Raw genomic sequence first — 21,272 nt, 5'->3', positions numbered from 1 at the left:
TACATTAATTCAAAAGAATTTGTTAGTAATTAATTATATGTAAAGTTCTACTCTGTTTACCCTACCCACCCCCCCCCCTTTTCCTTCTAAAAAAAACCTTTCACAATTTTTTTTCTGTTATAATGCATTTCCCAGACAAAATAGATAAAGAATAAATTAATTTGCTTTTCATTTTAAATCTTTTGGGTTCGGCTAAGTACAATTAAAATAATTCCGTATTTTTCTCCGGGCCGGTTTTGTCTTTTATCGGATGAAAATATACGTCATTTTTGACGTCACTGCTGCAGCAGACGTGTTGGGTGTTTGGAAAAGGGAAGTGATCTCCTAACAATATTATTTTAAAGACTTTTGATTCATATTGTTTCAATATCATTTCATTATGGTGCTTATGAACTTTCTATATTTTTATAATATTCTTATTACTTCAATACTTGCATGCATTTCGTAAACCTAACGTTCGTGATCTGTAAGTAAGTTTGGATAAAATTTGTTTCTGAATGAATGTAAACATTACATGTTAGACTAAAGGCATTACTACTTTTTAAAACTAAAATTTGTTTTCGTTTTGTTACGTATTGATATGAAAGTGAAAGTAGAAACCTTGTATGTCAGTTGGCGTTATGTATGTCGAGATCGTTATCAAGTCTGGATTCCTTCTACAACTTAATGACAAATGTTTGTTTATATGGCCTATAGATGCATTCGGCAACTTGAGTTCAGTGTCACAGTGCTGTTTTTTTTTTCAGTCCAAAGAGCCCGAAGCTGATAAGACTGACGATTGATCCTGAAGCTGATTTGACAGACGATTGCATCATCACAATATTGAAGGTAAAAATAAATACTTGCAATAAAAAATCAAAGTATCTGTAATTCTCTTTATGACAAAATATTTCTTTATTATTATTTTTTTTTTTGTTCTGTTATAATTCTAAATTGTTTGCATGGCTTAATTCATCAAAAATAAATTCAACTCAACTCAATACTCTACATTATAATTTTAATCCAGTGCACTTAAAATATGCAAAGTATGAATAGATTTTGCTGGCTGTAAAGGCTATGAAACTATATAGTATACAATAACTTTTTGGGGAGAGGGGGGATAAATTGGATTTTTGAATTTCAACTAAAAATTTATAACAGTGACGGTATAATTAAATAGGCATGTGCATGTGTGTTGAAAGAACATCAGCTAGCTAATCCATTGAATATTTACATCTATGTATTCATTGACTGACAATTATTTTTCCCTCCAACACTAGTGAATGGTGCACGTGCCTATAGTTTCGGGTTAAATGTTAGATATATTTAAGACTATAGAGAACCTACAAACTTGTACTCTCTGTTTTTAATCGTTTAAGTTTGAATAAAATGTATTCTTAGAAAATATCTACTGTGTGAGACTGTGAGTATTTGTCTTACAGGTTCAATATACAGTCAGCCTCTCATAAGATAAAGAACAAATCCCAAGATCCAAGGCTTGCTTCAAAGTTAAGGTAACTACACACTGTTAAATAAACTTTTTTATAGTCTTCCCAAAAGTTTGGGATATCTTGGAATCGCAATGTCTGTTTTTCTGCCTGTTTACTTGTCTGTAGTATTTTTTGTCCAAAAACAATATACATGTATTTGTATCAGAATCTTCTTAATTTTTTGCCAATCTGAATTAATATATACTGTTTGAACATTCCAAATTTAATTGTCAAAATAACAAAAAATTGTTTTTTATGATTTTATTATGAAGCATATCTTTCAATAGTGTAATTGTTTTGCAAATTACATCATAGGATTCCTCAAAACACCTAGCATAACATATATAACGTTAGTTTTATCTTGTATAATATCTGTGTCAGTGAATTGGGCATACATTTGTTTGCTGATTATACCTAAGTAACTTTTATAACTCATAGAATTTAAAGAATTTATTTTATTTTTACTTTTGAAATTTTTGTAGAGACCATTCTGTGCCACAAAGAAATTGTTCAGGAAGAGGAGAAGTGGTGGATATTCATTTTTGGTACGGTACAGTTCAAAGAGATTTTCAAAATGGTCATGGAAGATCAAAGGGAGGACAACTGAAAAAAATGAAAGATACAGAAGGAAAAAGAACAAGAAAATATAGGACATAATGATGAACTGGGGAGGATGTACACAGTCTTGTCTGAATTTGAGCTGTGAAAATTTCCCATATTCTTATTGTATGCTGGAATAATCAATAACTTGATTTTTCATAAATTTACAATGGAGAATACATGACAAATGTTATTGCTGATATTTCAATTTTGCTTTGGACACTTTCATGTCATATGGTATTTTTATACATGAACTAATTATGTTATTCATTTGTACATGTACAGTATACATGTTTAACTACTTAATCATTTTGCTGAAATCTTATAATTTGTACTCATGTTAGAATATGTTAAATACATGTATCGACAAATGCTACTGACTTGTTCGTATACTTTCTTGTTTAGAATGTACACTGTCAAAAATAAGTTATTTCTCTTGATGAAAATAATTTTATCAAAAAAGTCGTGTAAGCATTATTACAAGATTTTTTGAAATATTTAACCAATGAAGATAGATCATTGTAATGTAATGAATTTTCATCTAAAGCAGAAATATCTGATTTTTAAATGTGTACAAGAATGTGAAAAATATTGAAAAAGAACACACAAGTGTTTCATATGATTTACATATGATGTCCTTTTCATATGATTCTCATATGTAAATGACTTGAAACACACATAAGTGTTTCATATAATTTACATATGACACCATTTTCATATGATTCTCATATGTAAATGGCTTGAAACACACTTAAATCATTCATATGAAAATCATATGTAGTTATTTTCATATGATTCACATATGTGGATCATATGTAAATCATATGATTTGCTTCATATGATTCACATATGATGCCCTTTTTCTATGATTCTCATATGAAACCAATCATATGAGAATCATATGATACTCATATGAGAATCATATGTGGCTAAGTTGCCTGTGTACCTTCGCATTACTTTTGAACCGTTAGAGATAGAGACTTCATATCTAGTATGCAGTACTCTAGTCATTACGTTCTTTGTAATGACGATAAGATAAATTACTTTGTGACCTTGACTGTGAACCTATTGCCAAAGATAGCTTTTTCGAACTTTGCTGCCGTCGGGCACATAGTGTCTCACAAACACATGTAATATCATTTCATATGCTTTAGAACCGGTGCGTCAAGGGGGGGGGGGGGGTTGCAAATGTATACAAAATATATGCATTGAAAATTGGGGTTTACCTCTTTTGTTGGTTAAGCCCCCCCCCCCCTTTCAATTCGCTCCCTCTCCATTTTCAATTTGCTTCCGACGCCTATGCATAAGGGATGTAACTAAATGTATGAAGAGAGGGGGTCTTGAAACTTCGGAAGTTTGTTACATCTCTAATTTAAATGTGCAGTAATAATTGAGTGTTTGATAAGACGCAATATTAAAAGCAAAATTGAGTAACCAGCCTAAAATTTTTCTATGTGTTTATAGATTAAGATATTATAGTCACATGTCTCAAACAATAGTGAGAAATTTTCCGTAGGAAGAATCCTCGTTATTTAACAATGCAATCATCAATTTAAAACCAGTCGTTTAAATACAATTCAGAAACTTTTTGCAATAATGACACAAAGCTATATGTATAAAGTACTTTATTTCTTACATGAGAGATGAACTAATTGCAGATCGTCTTATTCAAATAAAGTGACTAGCATGCAGACGACATACCGGTAAGTGAAAAGCAAAGTAATCAGCGTAGGTTTCATTTCTATTAATAGCAACAAGTGTCTTAAAACTAAACATATTGCAAATTAAAGAGTCCTTGTAGATTGTTGTCGCTATTTCTCACGTCCAATGTTGAAAATCCGCAGTATGTTTTTAAATAATATGACTGACAAGATATAATTTTATATTTAAATGCAATTTTGAAAAATGTACATATATAAGATAAAAAGAGAGCAAAAACAATGGATCTTAAAAAGTTTTTTTTTAGTCTCTTCTATCAGTCGAATCTTTTACAATTCCAATACATCCATTCGTCTTTTTTTCGATAAAACTAATAAAAAGGAATTGAACAATTGCAATGTTTATTTTAAAAATTGAATGCATTATAATTCTTTATCTAACTGTATACATAATGAAATATAATCCTTACAAATCTGAGCTAATATTTTCCTTATTAAATTTCCAGTGCTTTGTTGGCTTCTTCATACATTTTGTAGGCCGCGTTTAATTTTGCAATGCTTATCAATGTACCATATATGATATAGGGAAGAAAGCAATACAAAATTCAGTATTTATATAAATACCTTACTTCATTATTTTTCAGCGGGAAAATATCTAACTGACAGATGAGTCATACCTGGAATTTTATATAAGGAATAATATGTTGTAAAACATGTTGCACTCGATTTCCTTTTTTAAAAAATATCGAGTCAGTGTAAAATTTCATGAAAAAAACATATAACGATCTACATTTTTGGTCACCTGTGAAAAGTATGACATTTTAATACCGGTATAAGGTGTGTTAAATATACCATTCAAAAATGTGAATTTTGATACATTAGAGAGGTTTCGAAAGATACCGTGTACGTGTACTTGTACGTGTAACTTAAAATTGTAAATAGCTTCCTAAAACAATTTATATCAATTTGGAGTCTACAAATCTATTTTTAGATCAATGTAGAGGAAATAAATCCTTGTATTGACCTAGAACGTCACGTGCAGGTCAATACAACGTGATATTTTTCTAACATAGTTGGATCTCAGCCAATCAGATAAGTGGAAATTATTCAATCATATAATAAAATGTATTGCTTTCGGCAATTAATGCTTTTCTGAAGGTAAACATGTACATGTATTTATACACCAATAGTTGAAATGTAAAAAGAGGTATCCTGAATTCATGTGTTCTATCTTATGTATGGATGAATAAATATTTCATTTAATAACATGGTTGAAATCTATTGCAGGATATTGATAGGCTAATTTCTACATAACTGGGACACGAGCATAGAAAATGCATTTATTTTACAAATGCTTAAAATACAGAAGTTTTTAAAAAAATAATTTAGGAAGAGAGATTTACCTCAATAAACTTCCAAAAGATTTTATAATTATATTAACAGATTTAAAACGTGTAACCACAAGCTTCCGATCTTAGTAAGTAGATAAACTAATATTAAGAGGTCTCTCAGAATATGTTATTTCTGTAATAAAATATACTTTATGTATATTGTAAGTAATGGAATGTCAATATTTTTTCTCATTAAGTATGAAACTTCTTATTAGAGAGGTTTCGAAAGATACCGTGTACGTGTACTTGTACGTGTAACTTACACGTACAAGTACACGTACACGTAACCATGACTTTTTATGTAATATTTTCTCAAACGTGTACGCGTACGTGTGACGTAACAAAAGATGTCATAGGTTAAATTTTATCAAATCAAAGTGATCGTTTGCAAAATGGAAGATTTAGGCCTGCTGGCTGCTACTGACAGAGTGATGGAAGAAGAAATTCTCCTTCTTTCTATTATTGATTCAGACAGAAGAACGTTTGAAAAGAATTTTGATCTTGAAAGGCTAACAGAAGAGGAGTGCAAATTACTTTTCAGGTTTGAAAAAGCTGATATACACATTGTATTCCATGCATTACGAATTCCTGATAAAGTTATTTGTCCTAACGGGATTATTTGTTCTGGACTCGAAGGGCTGTGTATTTTGCTGAGAAGACTTGCTTATCCTAATAGACTTTCCGACATCGGCAAAATATTTGGAAGACCAGATTCAGTTCTGTCCTTTATTATTAACAACATGTTAGAAATAATTTTTTCCAATCATTCTCATCTCTTAGCTGACCTTAACCGCTCATGGCTGTCAAATCAGAGTTTGGATGAATTATCTCATGCTGTTCAAATGACAGGTGCCCCTTTGCCTAATTGTTGGGGATTTATTGATGGAACTGTACGACCTATTTGCCGACCATCTAGAAACCAGAGGATAGTTTTTAATGGACATAAAAGAGTCCACGCACTGAAATACCAAAGCATAGTTTTGCCAAACGGTATTATAGCGAACATGTTTGGACCCATTGAAGGGAGGCGACATGATGCCGGATTACTTAGAGAAAGTTGCTTGTACGACCAGTTAGAGAGGCATATGACAACTCCAGCTGGTGATGCATATGTGCTATATGGGGACCCAGCGTATCCACTGTCTACTTTCATCATAACACCATACCATGGACGTGTGATATCCGCACAACAAGCCTTATTCAACAAAAAAATGTCAGCGGTTCGTACGTGCGTTGAGTGGGCATTCGGGAAAATTCTTAGCTTGTTTTCCTTTCTTGATTATAAGAAAAACCAGAAGTTATACTTGCAGCCAGTTGGAAAGTACTTTTTAGTGGGGTCCATTCTCACTAATTGTCACACGTGCTTATACGGAAGCGAGACGGGTATGTACTTTGGTTTAGAGCCACCAACTCTCCAGGAATATTTGGCAGGATAGCGGTTATATAAACATGTCGTGCGACTAGTGACTAATCATTCGTTGATAACTGTGAAAAATATTGACAGATGAAATTTATATGTTTTACTTCTAAATTCTAATAGATTAAAGAGAAACAAAATTATTGTCATAAATCAACATATCTACTCTGACAGTTTCTATCAACACAAGAATTTTCTACTTTCTATCTGATAACATCTTAAATAAATTTAACATCATTGTATTGTGTTGTTTGTCCATTTCCATTCTTTGTTTTCTTTCCTCCTTCTCCAATTCAAAACGTTCTCTCTCTAGCCTAAGTTCCTCCCTCCTTATGTCCATTTCGTCGCGCTTTACTTGGCCGTCACTTTCAGACCTTGATTGGAGATAGGAGAGAACAGCGCTGCTACTTCCTCTGGTCGCTTTTTTACATGAAGAAGACCGGGGACTCTCGTCATCATCATCTTTAAAATGCCAGATATCTATATAAGCTTTTAACCAAAATATCAAAATTTAATTAAGTTCTATACACATGTATATGAATTCAATTTACCCTTTTCTGGTGACAAGCTCTCCATAGCTCTCTTTCTCAAGTTGACGGCTTTAGCGTTTTCAATGGATTTCTTTTTGTCCGTTTCCTTTCGGATTTCTTCTTCCTCGTACAATGTACGTATATCCTCAAGCAAAAGCTCCTTTTCACTGTACTCTTCATCTAAACCTGACCTAAACGAACACAAGAAATCGTGAACCGTATGTAAGAAATCGTGACACTTTATAAAAGTGTTTAAACGAAAAATAAAGAATCTGGATATTAAACTTAATCAATTCGAATTGGTTTACAGGGAGCTTACTTTTTTAATTTGTCATTTTGATCTTGTCGATATTGAGTTAATAATAGAAGAGTCCTCTCCCGTGCTCTTCTGCTGTCTATTTTAAAAGTGTCCGTTGACAAACTTGCACTGACTTCGACCCATTTTCCTTTATTAGCAAAGGGATTCTTCGCCATCACTTCACGTAATAAATTTAAATCATCCGTTTGATTAAAGCGGACCTGCTTTTTGCGGGATAATGCCATACTGATCCTGAAATAAATAAATTCATACAAGTAATTAACATTATTTAATGAACAAGCACAAAAAATGTAAAATAGTTTTAATAAATAAGATAAACTCTCTCTCTTTCTCATAAAAAAAACGAAACACAAACACAAGTACGCCACATCACGCATGGCCCTATTTTATTTAATAAGATCTGGGTGCATGTAAGCGGACAACAATTTGCCTTTGAGGGGAGATGGCAGGTTTTGGAAATAATCTGTCTGCGATCGTCAAGGAAATAAATCAAATGTCCTTGCTAGTTCTACTACCACCAGTCCCTCCCCGAACCCTACGAAATGGAGTTTTTTTTTAATAATATTTTTAGTGAGGGAATTATTTTTTTCCTTGATCATCTTGGATTTAAATGACCTGTTCTTGACTTATTTAAAAATAAATGCTATAATTTTTGCCAGCACCCTTTAAAAACAATGGTCGTCTCCTCGTCAGTCACCCCCCCCCCACACACACACACACACAACACATACTGTTGTCCTTCCCCAAATTCTTGTCCTCGACTGGATTACGTGAAAAGGACAAATCTTTTTTTAAACTATTTTTCACTGATACAGAGTACAGACAATAAATCATAATTTTATATTCAGAACAATGCGAGTCGCCTAGTGTAGATCTGTCATACGCTTTATTACCTCCTCATATCAAGCATTTTTTGTAAAATGCCAGGATAAATCGTAATAGGGGTATGCTATAAATTCTTAAGATCACATTTATACAAGAATTTCATTCAAGAATTGTTCTATAAATTTAAGAATAGTCACAAGTTATTACTTACGTGTAAAAGCTATTTTACAAGTAGATGATGACGCCACCGTGTAGTTATGCGCTGATTCTGCTGACGTAATACGCATTATATTCAGGGGATTTCCCGTTACACGTACAAGTTCACGTACACGTCAAGGTTTCGAAACCTCTCTATTAAGTCATCTTTTTTTACACTTGTAGACATTTTGAATAAATACATTAAGTCATCTTTTTTTAAACTTGTAGACATTTGGAATAAATACATTAAGTCATCTTTTTTTAAACTTGTAGACATTTGGAATAAATACATTAAGTCATCTTTTTTTAAACTTGTAGACATTTTGAATAAATGTAACACGCTGAATGATTTCCTTGGCCGGTTTATTACCTTGTTTGCCTTCTCGCTATTCAAGAAAAAGTCATTTTTAAAACTATATAAAGATGTCGTGCATAGGAACTCAAGAATTAAAACATCTTTACAACTATTTAACTTGCTAAATAATATACTCAACAACTGCATATAAACAAAATTATTTTTTTTAATTCTTGAAAACAATACAGAAAGAAGATCACATCTTGGTAAAAATAATAAGGTCATACTTTTGTGAGGCATCCGCTTTGATAAATGTATATCTGTAAACTTTTCTCCTACTTACTGTAAACGCACAAATATTCGTGGGGGATTAAATTTTGTTTATTTCGTTGTTAACAAAATTTTATCCCACACGAAATTTTATTTGACTAGATATAGAATAGGGTTAGCTTTAAAACAACGAAATTAAATGCACACGAAATTGTGTTTGATGACAAAACAATGAAATTTTATGCCCACTAAAAATTTGTGCTTCTGCAGTATACACTGAATTGTAAATTTAAAATGTAAACTTTAAGTCGTGTTCTTGTGGGCTCATATTCACATGCCTAATGCACCTACTTTATCACAACATGCATGCGTGATTAAGGTCTATTATATTGTATACTTTATTAAAATTATACAGAAGTTTTCAATATCAGTTATATAATTAAAAAATGAAGAATAACATGATCTATCAAAATTTGGTTAAATTTAACATTAGAGAAAATAAAAGACCATTAAACTTTCTTCACTGATACATATTGTTAAGTTTATTTATCATTCTCTTTACTCTCATGTGCTTTACACATTATTATCACGCCATTTATTTAAAGTCATTGTTGGCAGTTCATGTGAACTCGCACGATTTTACACATGTTAATATTAACCAATATAAGTTCAATAGCAAATATTTACATTTGCCAATGTCTTTCCTTATATGAAAATACAAAAAATAAAATTCAATTTTCGATGAAAAATATAATGGTAGGTACTAGAACTTTCATATTTCACATATGTATTCTTTGTAGCAAGACCCTTTATTAGATACCAACAACTTTGACCTTTTGACCTTGACCTTGGAGATTTCCGTACTTATGAAAACACTTTAACCTTGACGATAACGTTTGAATGGTAAGGGCTAGGGCTTTCATACTTCATATTTATAATTCTTATGAGAAGACCTTTCATAGAATATCAAAAACTTTGCCCCTTGGACCTTGATCTTTTATGTGTGTCCTATATTTAACATTTTCTACTTTTCGCATATGGTAAAGAAGTCATATAGAGATACTAAATGATACAAAAACAAAAAAGTTTTGACTGTTAAGTTAGAGATTAAAAACACTTTCTATGGATTCTTGGCTCATATCTATACCAAGAATGGAAGCTTCTAAAGGCAAATACTGTGAAATCAAAAAAAATCGTGAAGGTTTAATTTTCGTTGATTTCAAGGTATGAAGAGACCGAGGAATTCATGTCCACCATGAAATGTTACACGTTACATACGTATGCATATGTATACTCAACACTTCTTCATCCTTTCAATTCAAATTCAAGCGAACAAAGAGTTTTTACTCAAAACACGATAATTAGACTCCACGAAAGTATGTGGTTTTACAGTATATTGTAGTTTGTTTGGAAAATCATATTTATTTGATACATTTTTAAACTTTTTTTCTTTATCATTATTTTATTTGAGCATTTGAACTATCTTTCTAGCCTTTGATTGTCTAAAAATTATAAACTAATTCATTGTTCTACAATAGTTTGAAGAATCAAAAAGGAAGATATTTTCATACGCCACCACTCTGCCAAAAATATAGATCCTGCTAGATTTTAAACTCAATTTGCCGTATCTATTTGAAGTTGTACAATTGTGTGTGAGAAAGGAAAAATATGATCTATTAAATATCTTATACATCTAGATATATAAGATATATATAAAAAAATATATACATTGAATATTTCATCTAGTCAGAAACCAGAGAAGAATCCTACCTTAAACTAAGCATATTGCAAATTAAAGAGGGATTGTACGTGTATCTTGTTGCACTAAATCTCACTCCAATCTTGAAATTTTGCAGTAATAATATGACTGACAAGATATTTTTAGGTTTAAATGAACTTTGGAACAAATGTACATATATAAGATAAAAAGAAAGAAATAACAATTGATTTAATAAAGTGACTTTTGTGTTTGTTAAGTCTCTTCTATCTGTGGAATCATTTGAAATTCCAATACATCCATTTTTTTTATTTTATTTAATTTGACAGGACTAAAAAGAATTCAAGAATTTTAAATTCCTTACCTAACCGCATGAGTAATGCAATACAATCAATACAAAATTCGACCTATTTTCCTATTTCAGTGTTTTGTTGACTTCATACATTGTGTAGGCATGCGTTAAATTTTGCGATGTTTATCGTTGTATTATATGTGATATAGGGAAAAAAGCAATACAAAAGTCAGTATTGATACAAATACCTTACTACAGACATAAATTTAATCTCTTAATTTGGGCGTATTTTTCAGCAGGAAAATGTTTAACTGACAGATGATACAAACAAAATTATGATACCTGGAATTATATATAAAGGAACAAATTATTTTGTTAAACATGTTGCACTCGATTTCCTTTTTGAGAAAAAATATCGAGTCAGTGTACGATTTTATGAGAAAAAAATATATAACAATCTACCTTTTAGTTCACCTGTGCAAAGTATGACATTTAATACCGGTACTAGGTTTGTTAAATATACCATTTAAAGATGTGAAACTTGATACATTAAGTCCTGCTTTTTTAAACTTGTAGACATTTTGAATAAATATAACACGCTGAATGATTTCCTTGGCTTGTTTATAACCTTGTTTGCCTTCTCGCTATTAAAGAAAAAGCCATTTTAAAAACTATATAAAGATGAAGTACATAGGAACTCGAGAATCACTAACATCTTAACAGTTATGTAACTTACTAAATAATATGGGTACATCCCACTAATTATTTTTAGAATCGGTAGGAGAAGAAAGTAGTGCAGAAAAATTTGTAAATTCCTTAATTTTCAGACTTGACTAAAAAAAAATGTGATTATGTACTAAACTGAGCCTCATACTTCTTGATAAGGAGTATCTTTCCTATCAAAATAGCTTTTAAATGTAATTTATCAAGAAGATTAGCTGAATTATTTTGTGTATTATACCGCCAATGAGAATCCTGGAATTCCCCTACTTTCACTTTCATTTTCAGAGGTTCCTGCAGACAGACGCATTTTGCCGGAAAACGAATCTGACATGCCACCTCGAGATTTTAACCACGGAAAGACAAGTTGATGTGCTTTGATTTAAGGGGTCACTCATTTCTGAACGAAAATTAGGGACATCACTATGAGGAGAAACGTTAACATTGTCGCCTATGGGAAAACAATTAGTGGACTGTACCCATATTAGGAAGCCTATAAGTAAGTGAAAGATGTCATAGATCCTAAATTTATTTCAAATTTGGTGTTTTCTATTATTTTCAATTGTTCAAATTTATGAAAAAAACAATTATTATATTTTGGAAACACATTTTCAAACAAATTGATACATAAATAAAGTGTCTATACCCCCCCCCCCCCCCGGAACAGTAAAAATGCTCATACATGTATCACCCATTGTTTACACATGTAACGTGTAAATGTATCGATTTATATCATTTATTTATAAATTCAGAATCATAAATATATAAATTGATTAAGAAGCAATTACGTAGAAGTACATGCTCCACTTTGGTTTATTTTCAATACACAAAAATTCACAAATGAGGTCGGGATCGGTATTCAATCAGTGTCAAGGACGAAGTGAAAGTAGACTTAGCAGAAAGTTATCAAAACTGTTCAGTGCAGTGTTTAGCAGTACATAAGTGTAGGGCATTTGTATTTTACACATGAGACAAGAGGTATACCTTAGTACAGTATTTGTAAGTAGAAATTTAATGTTTTTTGAACATGATGATCGACACGTCACATATGTGACAAACATCATTTCAGATCAGTTGCACCGTCAAGCTGGGTGCAGCTGTATGGGAGTTAAACGGTGTGTGTGAACATGCACATTAACTGATTTTTCTCATATTTTTTAGCAATTGCATTACATGTATTTGTTGATTGTACCATTATTACCTATTCTGCTGAATTAACTTAATTACCAATATATGTTAACAGTGTGATTTCGAGTGGGAGCAAATTCATCATTTTTTATTAATTTCAAGTTATGGGCATAAAAGGAATATGGTAAAATTGTATGTATTGAATCTCTGTGTGTTTGTCTGTCTGCAAATGTGATATTGTGCCATTTATAGTATGAATTTTTTTTTAGGTTGTCATGGTGATTGGTACTGGAAAACCATGAGGTTGATGCAGATGGGGTTTAAAACTATTGACCAGCAAACGCGCACCCATTTGAATACATCTTGAAGCATCACAAGCAAAATGTGACCGTCGGCAAAATGTGTAAATTAAAGTTTTTCTAAAAAAAAATGTCATCGAAGTAGGGGATGGGGTGGGGGTGGGGGTTTGGGGTGAGGAAATGTATATATTAAATAGGTGATCAGAATGTGAAAGTATTTATCTATAACGAAGCTGTACATGCACTGCTATATACATTTTGTAGCTCAAGGCATATAGATTTTCTTTTCTTAATTAAGAATTTCAAATTAATCAGATCTACATCATTGTTTTGTAAATTATGCATTATTAAGATTACACGGATATAAGAATAGAAATTTCATAAATATTTGATTGTCAAAATTATGCGATTTGTCTGGAAATTCAAAATTTTGTCTCATTTTCCTACAAATTACAAAATGGTTACCATGGAAACAAAACAACTTTAGTCGATTATTTATTTAATCTGCAAAACCGCATAATTTTATTTTTTATTGTTAACATGAATATATTAGCACTGTTTTGGTCTTTAATGAGAAAGTACGGGAAAAGTAATGATACACGTGTATTGAGCTATCCATTATTATGATGTCATTGTGACGTCATAGATGAGTAAATTTGCATTGGCATAAAAATTGCTTTGAAACAATTGATTCTATATAGGAGTAGAAAGGCTTGTAACTTTTTTATTCAAAGACCAAATTTCATGAGTGATACATCAATGGACAGGAAATAATCAGCACTTTCTTATTTTACTACTTTCGAGGTATTTGGTAATTTAATTTTTTTGTCATCACTGGGGAAACTATGGATTATAGGGTGAAAAATGGTCATATTTTGTGCGGAAATGCATTAATTTTTTTAAAGAAGTGAAATTGACCCAATTAAATGCTTTATTATGATTTGACTATATATATTTAAGGTTATGAAGGTGAATAAGAATGGTATAGATGTGTTAATAAGCGAAAATTTTACTTAAAATTTGGGTGCAGTTTTGGCTAGATTGGAGCACTTTTTAAGGATATTACACATAGAACTGTAAATGCTGTAAAATCTTAATTAATGGTTCAATTTTCATGAAACTTGGCATGATGTCTCTACTTATGCTCTAGATTGACAAACAGTGTGAAATATTGTAAAATCAAAAAAATGCTTTTTCATATTGGGTACATCCCACTAATTATTTTTAGAATCGGTAGGAGAAGAAAGTAGTGCAGAAAAATTTGTAAATTCCTTAATTTTCAGACTTGACTAAAAAAAATGTGATTATGTACTAAACTGAGCCTCATACTTCTTGATAAGGAGTATCTTTCCTATCAAAATAGCTTATTAAATGTAATTTATCAAGAAGATTAGCTGAATTATTTTGTGTATTATACCGCCAATGAGAATCCTGGAATTCCCCTACTTTCACTTTCATTTTCAGAGGTTCCTGCAGACAGACGCATTTTGCCGGAAAACGAATCAGACATGCCACCTCGAGATTTTAACCACGGAAAGACAAGTTGATGTGCTTTGATTTGAGGGGTCACTCATTTCTGAACGAAAATTAGGGACATCACTATGAGGAGAAACGTTAACATTGTCGCCTATGGGAAAACAATTAGTGGACTGTACCCATATACTCAAAAACTGCATATAAACAAAATAATTTCTGTTTTAATTCTTGAAAAGAATACAAAAAGATCACATCTAGATCAAAACTAAGGTTATACTTTTGTAAGGCATCCACTTTGATAAATCTATATCTGTAAACTTTTCTCCTACTTATACACTAAATTGCAAATTTAAAATGTAAACTTTAAAACGTGTGTTTGTGCATGGGCTCATATTCACATGCCTTATGCACCTACTTTATCAAAAAATGCATGTATGATTAATGTCTATTATATTGCATACTTCATTAAAGTTATACAGAAGTATTCAATATCAATTATAAAATAACGAAAATATCATACGAAAAACATGTTCAATAAGAATTTGGGCAAATTTAAAATAAGAGAAAATAAAAGCTCAATAAACTTTTTTTCACGGATAAATATTGTTAAGTTTATTTATACAGGTAATTCTCTTTACCCTCAGATGCTGTACGCATTATTATCACGCACATTTATTTGAAGTCATTGTTAGCAGTACAAATGCACTCACATGCTGTTTTCTTCTTTTTTCCAAAATTATTTTTAGTTTTAGTGATGGGGTATATACATGTATTTTATCCTGATCGTGAGTATAAATCGCTAATGCTAAATCGATACCTCATAATATAATATCGATATCATCAAATGTTGCAACTGTTTGTGAAACTTCGGAAGTTCTTTACGTCTATACTTGAAATGTGTTGTAAAAGGTTTAAGTTTGTGATGAGATGAAATATTAAAAGCAAAACATATTTTATATTACAGAATTCGGACCTTAGGAGATAGAGACTTCATAATTAGCATGCATACTCCACTACGTAAACTCTTTCAAATGACATCCGACACAATGAACTTGTGACCTTGCCTTTAACCTATATGCTAAAAAAAGCTTTTCTATACTTTGGTCATAGCTTTTGATAAATAGGATATAAAGACTTCATACTTAGCATGCGTACTCCACTAATTAAGTTCTTTCAATGAACAAGGTCAATGAATTTGTGACCATGACTGTGACATATATGCTAAATTATATTTTTAATATATATTATAAAACACACTCTGATTGCACACACAAGTACTCTGACGTTGACATCAGAGATTCTTGAGTTTTTGATTGACAATATCTATGTGGTATATAGAGACTAGCTATTCTAACAATCTATTGGAATTTCCATGGATAACAATTGCGCTCCGTTATTAGCAGACCTATTTTTATATTCACATGAAGTAGAATTTCTGCAAAACTTTATGCGTAAAAAGAAGAAAACACTTGCTGTGGTCTTTAACTCGACATTAAGATATATTGACGACAGATTGTCAATAAACAATGGTAATTTCCTTTCCTACGTCGATACAATATATCCTGGTGAGCTTGAGATAAAAGAAACCACAGGTTCTAACACATTTTTTTCATGCTTAGATATTTTACTTGAAAAAGACGTTAATGGTAATCTAACAACCAAGCTATATTATAAACGTGATGACTTCTTCTATCGTCAACTTCCCTTACTTATGCAGCAATATACCTTCATCACCTGCATACAGAGTGTATATATCTCAATTGATTCTATACACAAGAGCATGCTCTACGTATGAACAATTTCTAAAACGAGGTAAATTATTGACAAGCAACTTGATGAAACAAGATTATCAGCAGTTTTAAGTCATCATTTAAAGTTTAAAGTCATCAATTCGTAAGTTCTATGGTCGATACAATGACATTGTCAGCAAATAAAATTTATCATTGAGTCAATGCTGACTGACGTTTTTAATGCAACTAGTTAATATTTATACACCGAATTGATGACAAAATTTCCCTTATTTCCCGATCACGACAAAAAGCACACGGCGGGTGTCATCGGTCAGCAGGGGACGCTCTCTCATCCATGGCACCTGATCCCACCTCTAAAGTTTCGTATTTGCTCTGCTCCTATTTTGTATTGTTTTATGGACTTTAATATTGAACATTGTTCGTTATCTCCATATTCTTTTTTTTTAATTTTTGCCTTATCTTTGACCAATAGGAGAAATAGACTTCATATAATTATAGTATGCTTACTCCACTGATTAAATTCTTTCAAATAACACCAAAGTCAATGACCTTTTGACCTTGACTGTGACCTATAAGCTAAAAATTGTGTTTTCGAACTTTTCGAACTTTTTGCCGCTTGGTGCATAGTGTTTCACAAACACATATTGTTCAATACATTTGTATATTTTCGATGACGTATCAAGATTGAAATTGTTCTAAAAATATACTTCTTAGAGAATGCGAGTAATCACAAATGTAGCCATAAATTAATTCAAAACAGGTCGTTTAACAGCAATTGAAAAAAAAAAACAGTAGTAGTGACACCCAGCTTTATGTAGAAAGATTTTTCTTTTTTGGAAGAAAAAAAACATTTCTCTTTATTAGGCGGCAGTATGGCTTTTCACAATAATGCACCCTTTTCTGCAAAAGATGTCGCCCATGATATCGACATTTTTTTTTGCCCCGTGGGGATCCGGGTTAGAATAGGTCCTCAGTACCCCCTTGCTTGTCGTAAAAGGCGACTAAATGGGGCGGTCCTTCGGATGAGACCGTGTAAACCGAGGCCCCGTGTCACAGCAGGTGTGGCACGATAAAGATCAATCCCTGCACAAAGGCCCTGAGTGCCGAGCATAGGCCTAAATTTGCAGCCCTTCACCGGCAATGGTGACGTCTCCATATCAGTGAAATATTCTGGAGCGGGATGTAAAACAGTACACAATCAATCAATCAATCGACATTTTTTTCTCATAAAAATATTAGTAAAAGTAGAAAAATACCTTTGTCAAGACTTAAGCTAACATTGTCATAAAAAATCCACAAACGTTATTTAAAAAAAAAACATTTATTTTTTTATTCATAATCAGCAAACAAAAACATGTACATGTAAGGGCTTTAAAGAAAGAGAAAACAGTTTTCCTTTTTAGGAAAGGGTGTTTAAGGTTTGCGAAGAAGCATTTTCACGACCTTCAAAGGTTTGTACACATCCCAACCATACCAGCCCATAACATTACTTCCGGATGAGGCGTACGTCGCTGTCAATTTGGTTCGCAGACAACTCAGATTCCACCATGCTGTTTTAAAGTCCACAGCGCAATTTCCTGAATTCGTATCATGGTCGACATCTTTTGCAGAAAAGGGGGCATTATTGTGATAAGCCATACTGTCGCCTAATAAAAAGAAATCCATTAATAACTTAATGAAAATTATAAATAAACAGTCAATAATTTGGAAATTGATATATAAATGTAAAACCAATACAAAAGAATTACGGTTCTATATGAAAAGCATAGAATGTCGAGGAATAAATATTTTTGTAAACTGGTATTGATGAACATATACGATGAAGTTATAATTTGCTCTAAGCTCACAATTGTCTTGTGGGTTTTTAACCAGAATTTGTTTCATTTTAATACATTTTCAATTTAATACATTTACCTGCATCTCCAGTATACCCGGAAACTGTCATAAGATAATTAGTTGAGGTCGATCCGACATTGAAGCTACTGTACTCGGCGAACCGAGTGTTTGAAGAGTAATCCTCGAATTCGAACCTCAGCACTGTGTTTCCCCCGGCTGTCAACAGATGGATGTATAGGTGTCCTACAATTAAAGACGATTTAACATTCAATGTTATAAACTGGCTTCTTCATGACCCTGTCAACATTAGAATTTCGCAACATGTACAGGCTGGATTTAATCCCAACAAACATAATCAGATAAATGTAGGGTTATTAGACGGGTTACATGTTACATGTATCAATGTCAGTTTTACAATTATATGAATCTATTGTTTTGATATACTCTCTCTCTCTCTCTCTCTCTCTCTCTCTCTCTCTCTCTCTCTCTCTCTCTCTCTCTCTCTCTCTCTCTCTCTCTCTCTCACCTATCCAGCTTTCTGTGAACGGACTACCAAATCCAGTCTCAAATTCAGCATAGGTTCTGTAGAAGTCCACACTACCGTCATTTCTGTCCATGATCACCTGGAAAGGACAACATTTAATGTTGAATTAAGTGCAGCATGGGAATCAATATTTCACTGACCCCCTTCCTTCTTCAGATACTTCTGGTTCATTATAATTTTAGAAGACAAATTATTTAATACTTTAACTCATTTAACATCTTCCTCGGTGTAAACATTCTGTCAGCATTTATTTGTAAAAAGAGATTTTTTTACAATCTTAAAAAATCTTTGATATTGTCAAAAAAATGTTTGAAGTTTATTTTTCTGGCGGAATCAATACTATAATATAAATATTTTATTAGGATTTTCCTAATTCTTCTTCAATTATGTGGTGTACAGTATGGGTTTTTCCTTTAGCCTGTTAGGCATCAAAAAAGATTCATCAGCGACATCTAAGAAATATGTCACTGGTTGCATGTTGACGCAGTCATGTTTGACGTAACGTTAGCAAAATCTATCATGTTGACGTAATAATCAGGGGAAAAAATCAATCTTGAGTGTAGAAAACATGGCACCATTATTTCACATTTATGTTCTGATAAGTAAAAGAAACATGAATGAAAAAGAGGAAGGATATATATGAAACAATTTATTAACATACTGTGTAAGCATAGCCATTCTTCATGATGCACTGAACGTCAATGGGTCCGCTATTAATGGTCACTGTGTAGAATCCGCTACCACCTGATATCGACGCTATGCAATCACAGTCTGAACAACCTATGTTTTGGAAAAAAGGTAAGTAATAAATCTTAAAGTCACCATAATTATTTAAAATTTATACGTGTTAACATGTTTTACTGGAATTCCGTTGGCTATCTATCCTTCGGAACTCTTTTTTGAAGTTATAAAAATCTACTCTTTTCCATCATGCTAAAATTTATATTTAATATTTTCTATTGAAAAATAAACCAGCAATATTAAGGCTAAATGATAGTTTACACGTAAATTGTCGATCTAGGGTAGTTATATCGCTTCTGCGAAATTTGGAGAATCAAAGTTTAATATTTATAAAAAGTTCTTGCTTATTTTCTATTCAATAAGCATTTTGTTCTCATAATTTAAAAATTTAGTCTTGGAATAGTTAAAATTATGCACACGTGACATTCTGTTAGTTTCAAACAAGGAGTACTCTTGTCACCAACTACTTGTAGATACCTGTACATCGATACATGAACATTGTCAAGCGACTTCAGTCACTTCACGCATGTTAATTCTTAAAATTTCAAATCACTATACTATTAATTTGCTAAAAATCAAAACAGAAGATAACCCCTAACATAAAATCGACGAAAACGATGTGAAACAAGAAATTCCTCAACAATTTCAACATTTCGAAAAGCTGGAGCTATTTGAAATAGTTCGCTTACAATTATTGAATAGCGTACGCGCACAAATTGTTGATTATTCCACAATTATTCCAATAAACACACTGATCAACGCGTTATCGGTTACTCGGTTGTTACCGGACACTCGGTGCAAGAAAAGCAATGTTATGAAAATGTAAGTAATTTTAAATTTCATATTTCAACGATAAATTTGTATTTCAGCGAACAAAATTTGTGATCTATGACAGATAATTGATTATACTTTCAGTAGCAGAAAGCACAAACCAAATCACTCTCTTTCAAAAGATCTACAACTTTTTCAAATGATATGATATAAAATTTCGGAATATGTCATCACATTTTTACCTCTTTAGAATTAAAAATTAGTTTATTCTATCAAACAAACTGGTCTATTTATTATTTATTATATAGACTATCAGATACCTTTAGATCAGCAAACTGGGATGAAAAATCCAAACTAAGGATTAGTAAACAATCTTTTAAAATGTCTCGTTAGTTGAAAACATGTTATCGGCAACACGGTTGATGTTGCCAGATACTTCAGTTTTTGACGGGTGTATGTTATTGGAAATCCAGGTTAAAAAGTTTCCTTTAGCTTCATAAATGGATTGAAAGAAGTCCATTATAATCTGCCAATCCTTGAAAATAGCAAAAGTAAAAGTTTGCTTTGATATTAATATTTATCACATATTTTCCCCTTTATCCCGTTGATATAGCTCATGTGATATCGTTTTCGTATCAACACTATGTATTCCTACGCCGCGTGACGTAATGTAAATAAACAAATACATATGTTTGATGGAGAGAATGACTTAATTTGTCAAATTTCACTTTATTTGATGTATTTTAACAAGATTACATTCGTGATTTGAAAAAAAATAAGAGCTGAAATATTTTTTTTTCTTTTATATTTGTACGAACTATTTCATACAGCGAAATTTTATTTAATACGTTATTTGGTCCTAGGTAAGCGAAAAGGAAATTTGAATTAGTGCATTAAAAAATAATTTGCAATTATGTGTTATGTCACTCTGCAAACTGATTGTTGAAAAAAAAAACCATTATACATAATTCAAATTAATTTTCATATATCAATTTGAAATGCATTTTGAAAATAAAGAGCTGATT

At 31.8% G+C, this 21,272-nt stretch overlaps 2 protein-coding genes and 2 long non-coding RNA genes across 5 annotated transcripts; 3 read left to right on the top strand and 1 right to left on the bottom strand.

The window, feature by feature from the left end:
- Positions 1–595: 595 nt before the first annotated feature.
- On the top strand, positions 596–2,111 carry LOC134249499 (uncharacterized). Of its 2 annotated transcripts, XR_009988294.1 has the most exons (4): positions 596–622; positions 747–828; positions 1,422–1,493; positions 1,952–2,111. It is a non-coding gene; the product is annotated as an uncharacterized LOC134249499 (long non-coding RNA). The 2 variants fall into 2 exon arrangements; XR_009988293.1 differs by having other exon boundaries at positions 622–828.
- Positions 2,112–5,510: 3,399 nt separating this feature from the next.
- LOC134249495 (uncharacterized) lies at positions 5,511–6,554 on the top strand. The gene has a single exon (XM_062731842.1). It carries the CDS (start codon positions 5,511–5,513, stop codon positions 6,552–6,554), a length of 1,044 nt encoding a protein of 347 aa, XP_062587826.1.
- A 5,178-nt stretch (positions 6,555–11,732) lies between these two features.
- Positions 11,733–14,786, top strand: LOC134249498 (uncharacterized). Its single transcript, XR_009988292.1, has 3 exons — positions 11,733–12,200; positions 13,099–13,232; positions 14,593–14,786. It is a non-coding gene; the product is annotated as an uncharacterized LOC134249498 (long non-coding RNA).
- A 2,929-nt stretch (positions 14,787–17,715) lies between these two features.
- LOC134249494 (ficolin-2-like) lies at positions 17,716–19,664 on the bottom strand. Its single transcript, XM_062731841.1, has 5 exons — positions 19,655–19,664; positions 19,397–19,515; positions 18,718–18,814; positions 18,270–18,434; positions 17,716–18,001 (listed from the first exon to the last, which is right to left on the bottom strand). The coding sequence occupies exons 1-5, from the start codon at positions 19,662–19,664 to the stop codon at positions 17,769–17,771; spliced, it is 624 nt and encodes a 207-aa protein (XP_062587825.1). The 3' UTR covers positions 17,716–17,768.
- Between the last annotated feature and the right edge of the window lie 1,608 nt (positions 19,665–21,272).

The sequence above is a fragment of the Saccostrea cucullata genome, unplaced genomic scaffold (assembly GCF_032062105.1).
Source record: "Saccostrea cucullata isolate Sc308-1 unplaced genomic scaffold, CSIRO_AGI_Scuc_v1 ctg3021, whole genome shotgun sequence".
In the NCBI taxonomy this organism is placed as follows: domain Eukaryota; kingdom Metazoa; phylum Mollusca; class Bivalvia; order Ostreida; family Ostreidae; genus Saccostrea; species Saccostrea cuccullata.
Note: the sequence above shows the minus strand (reverse complement) of the source record. Positions and strands in the feature narration are given on the sequence as shown.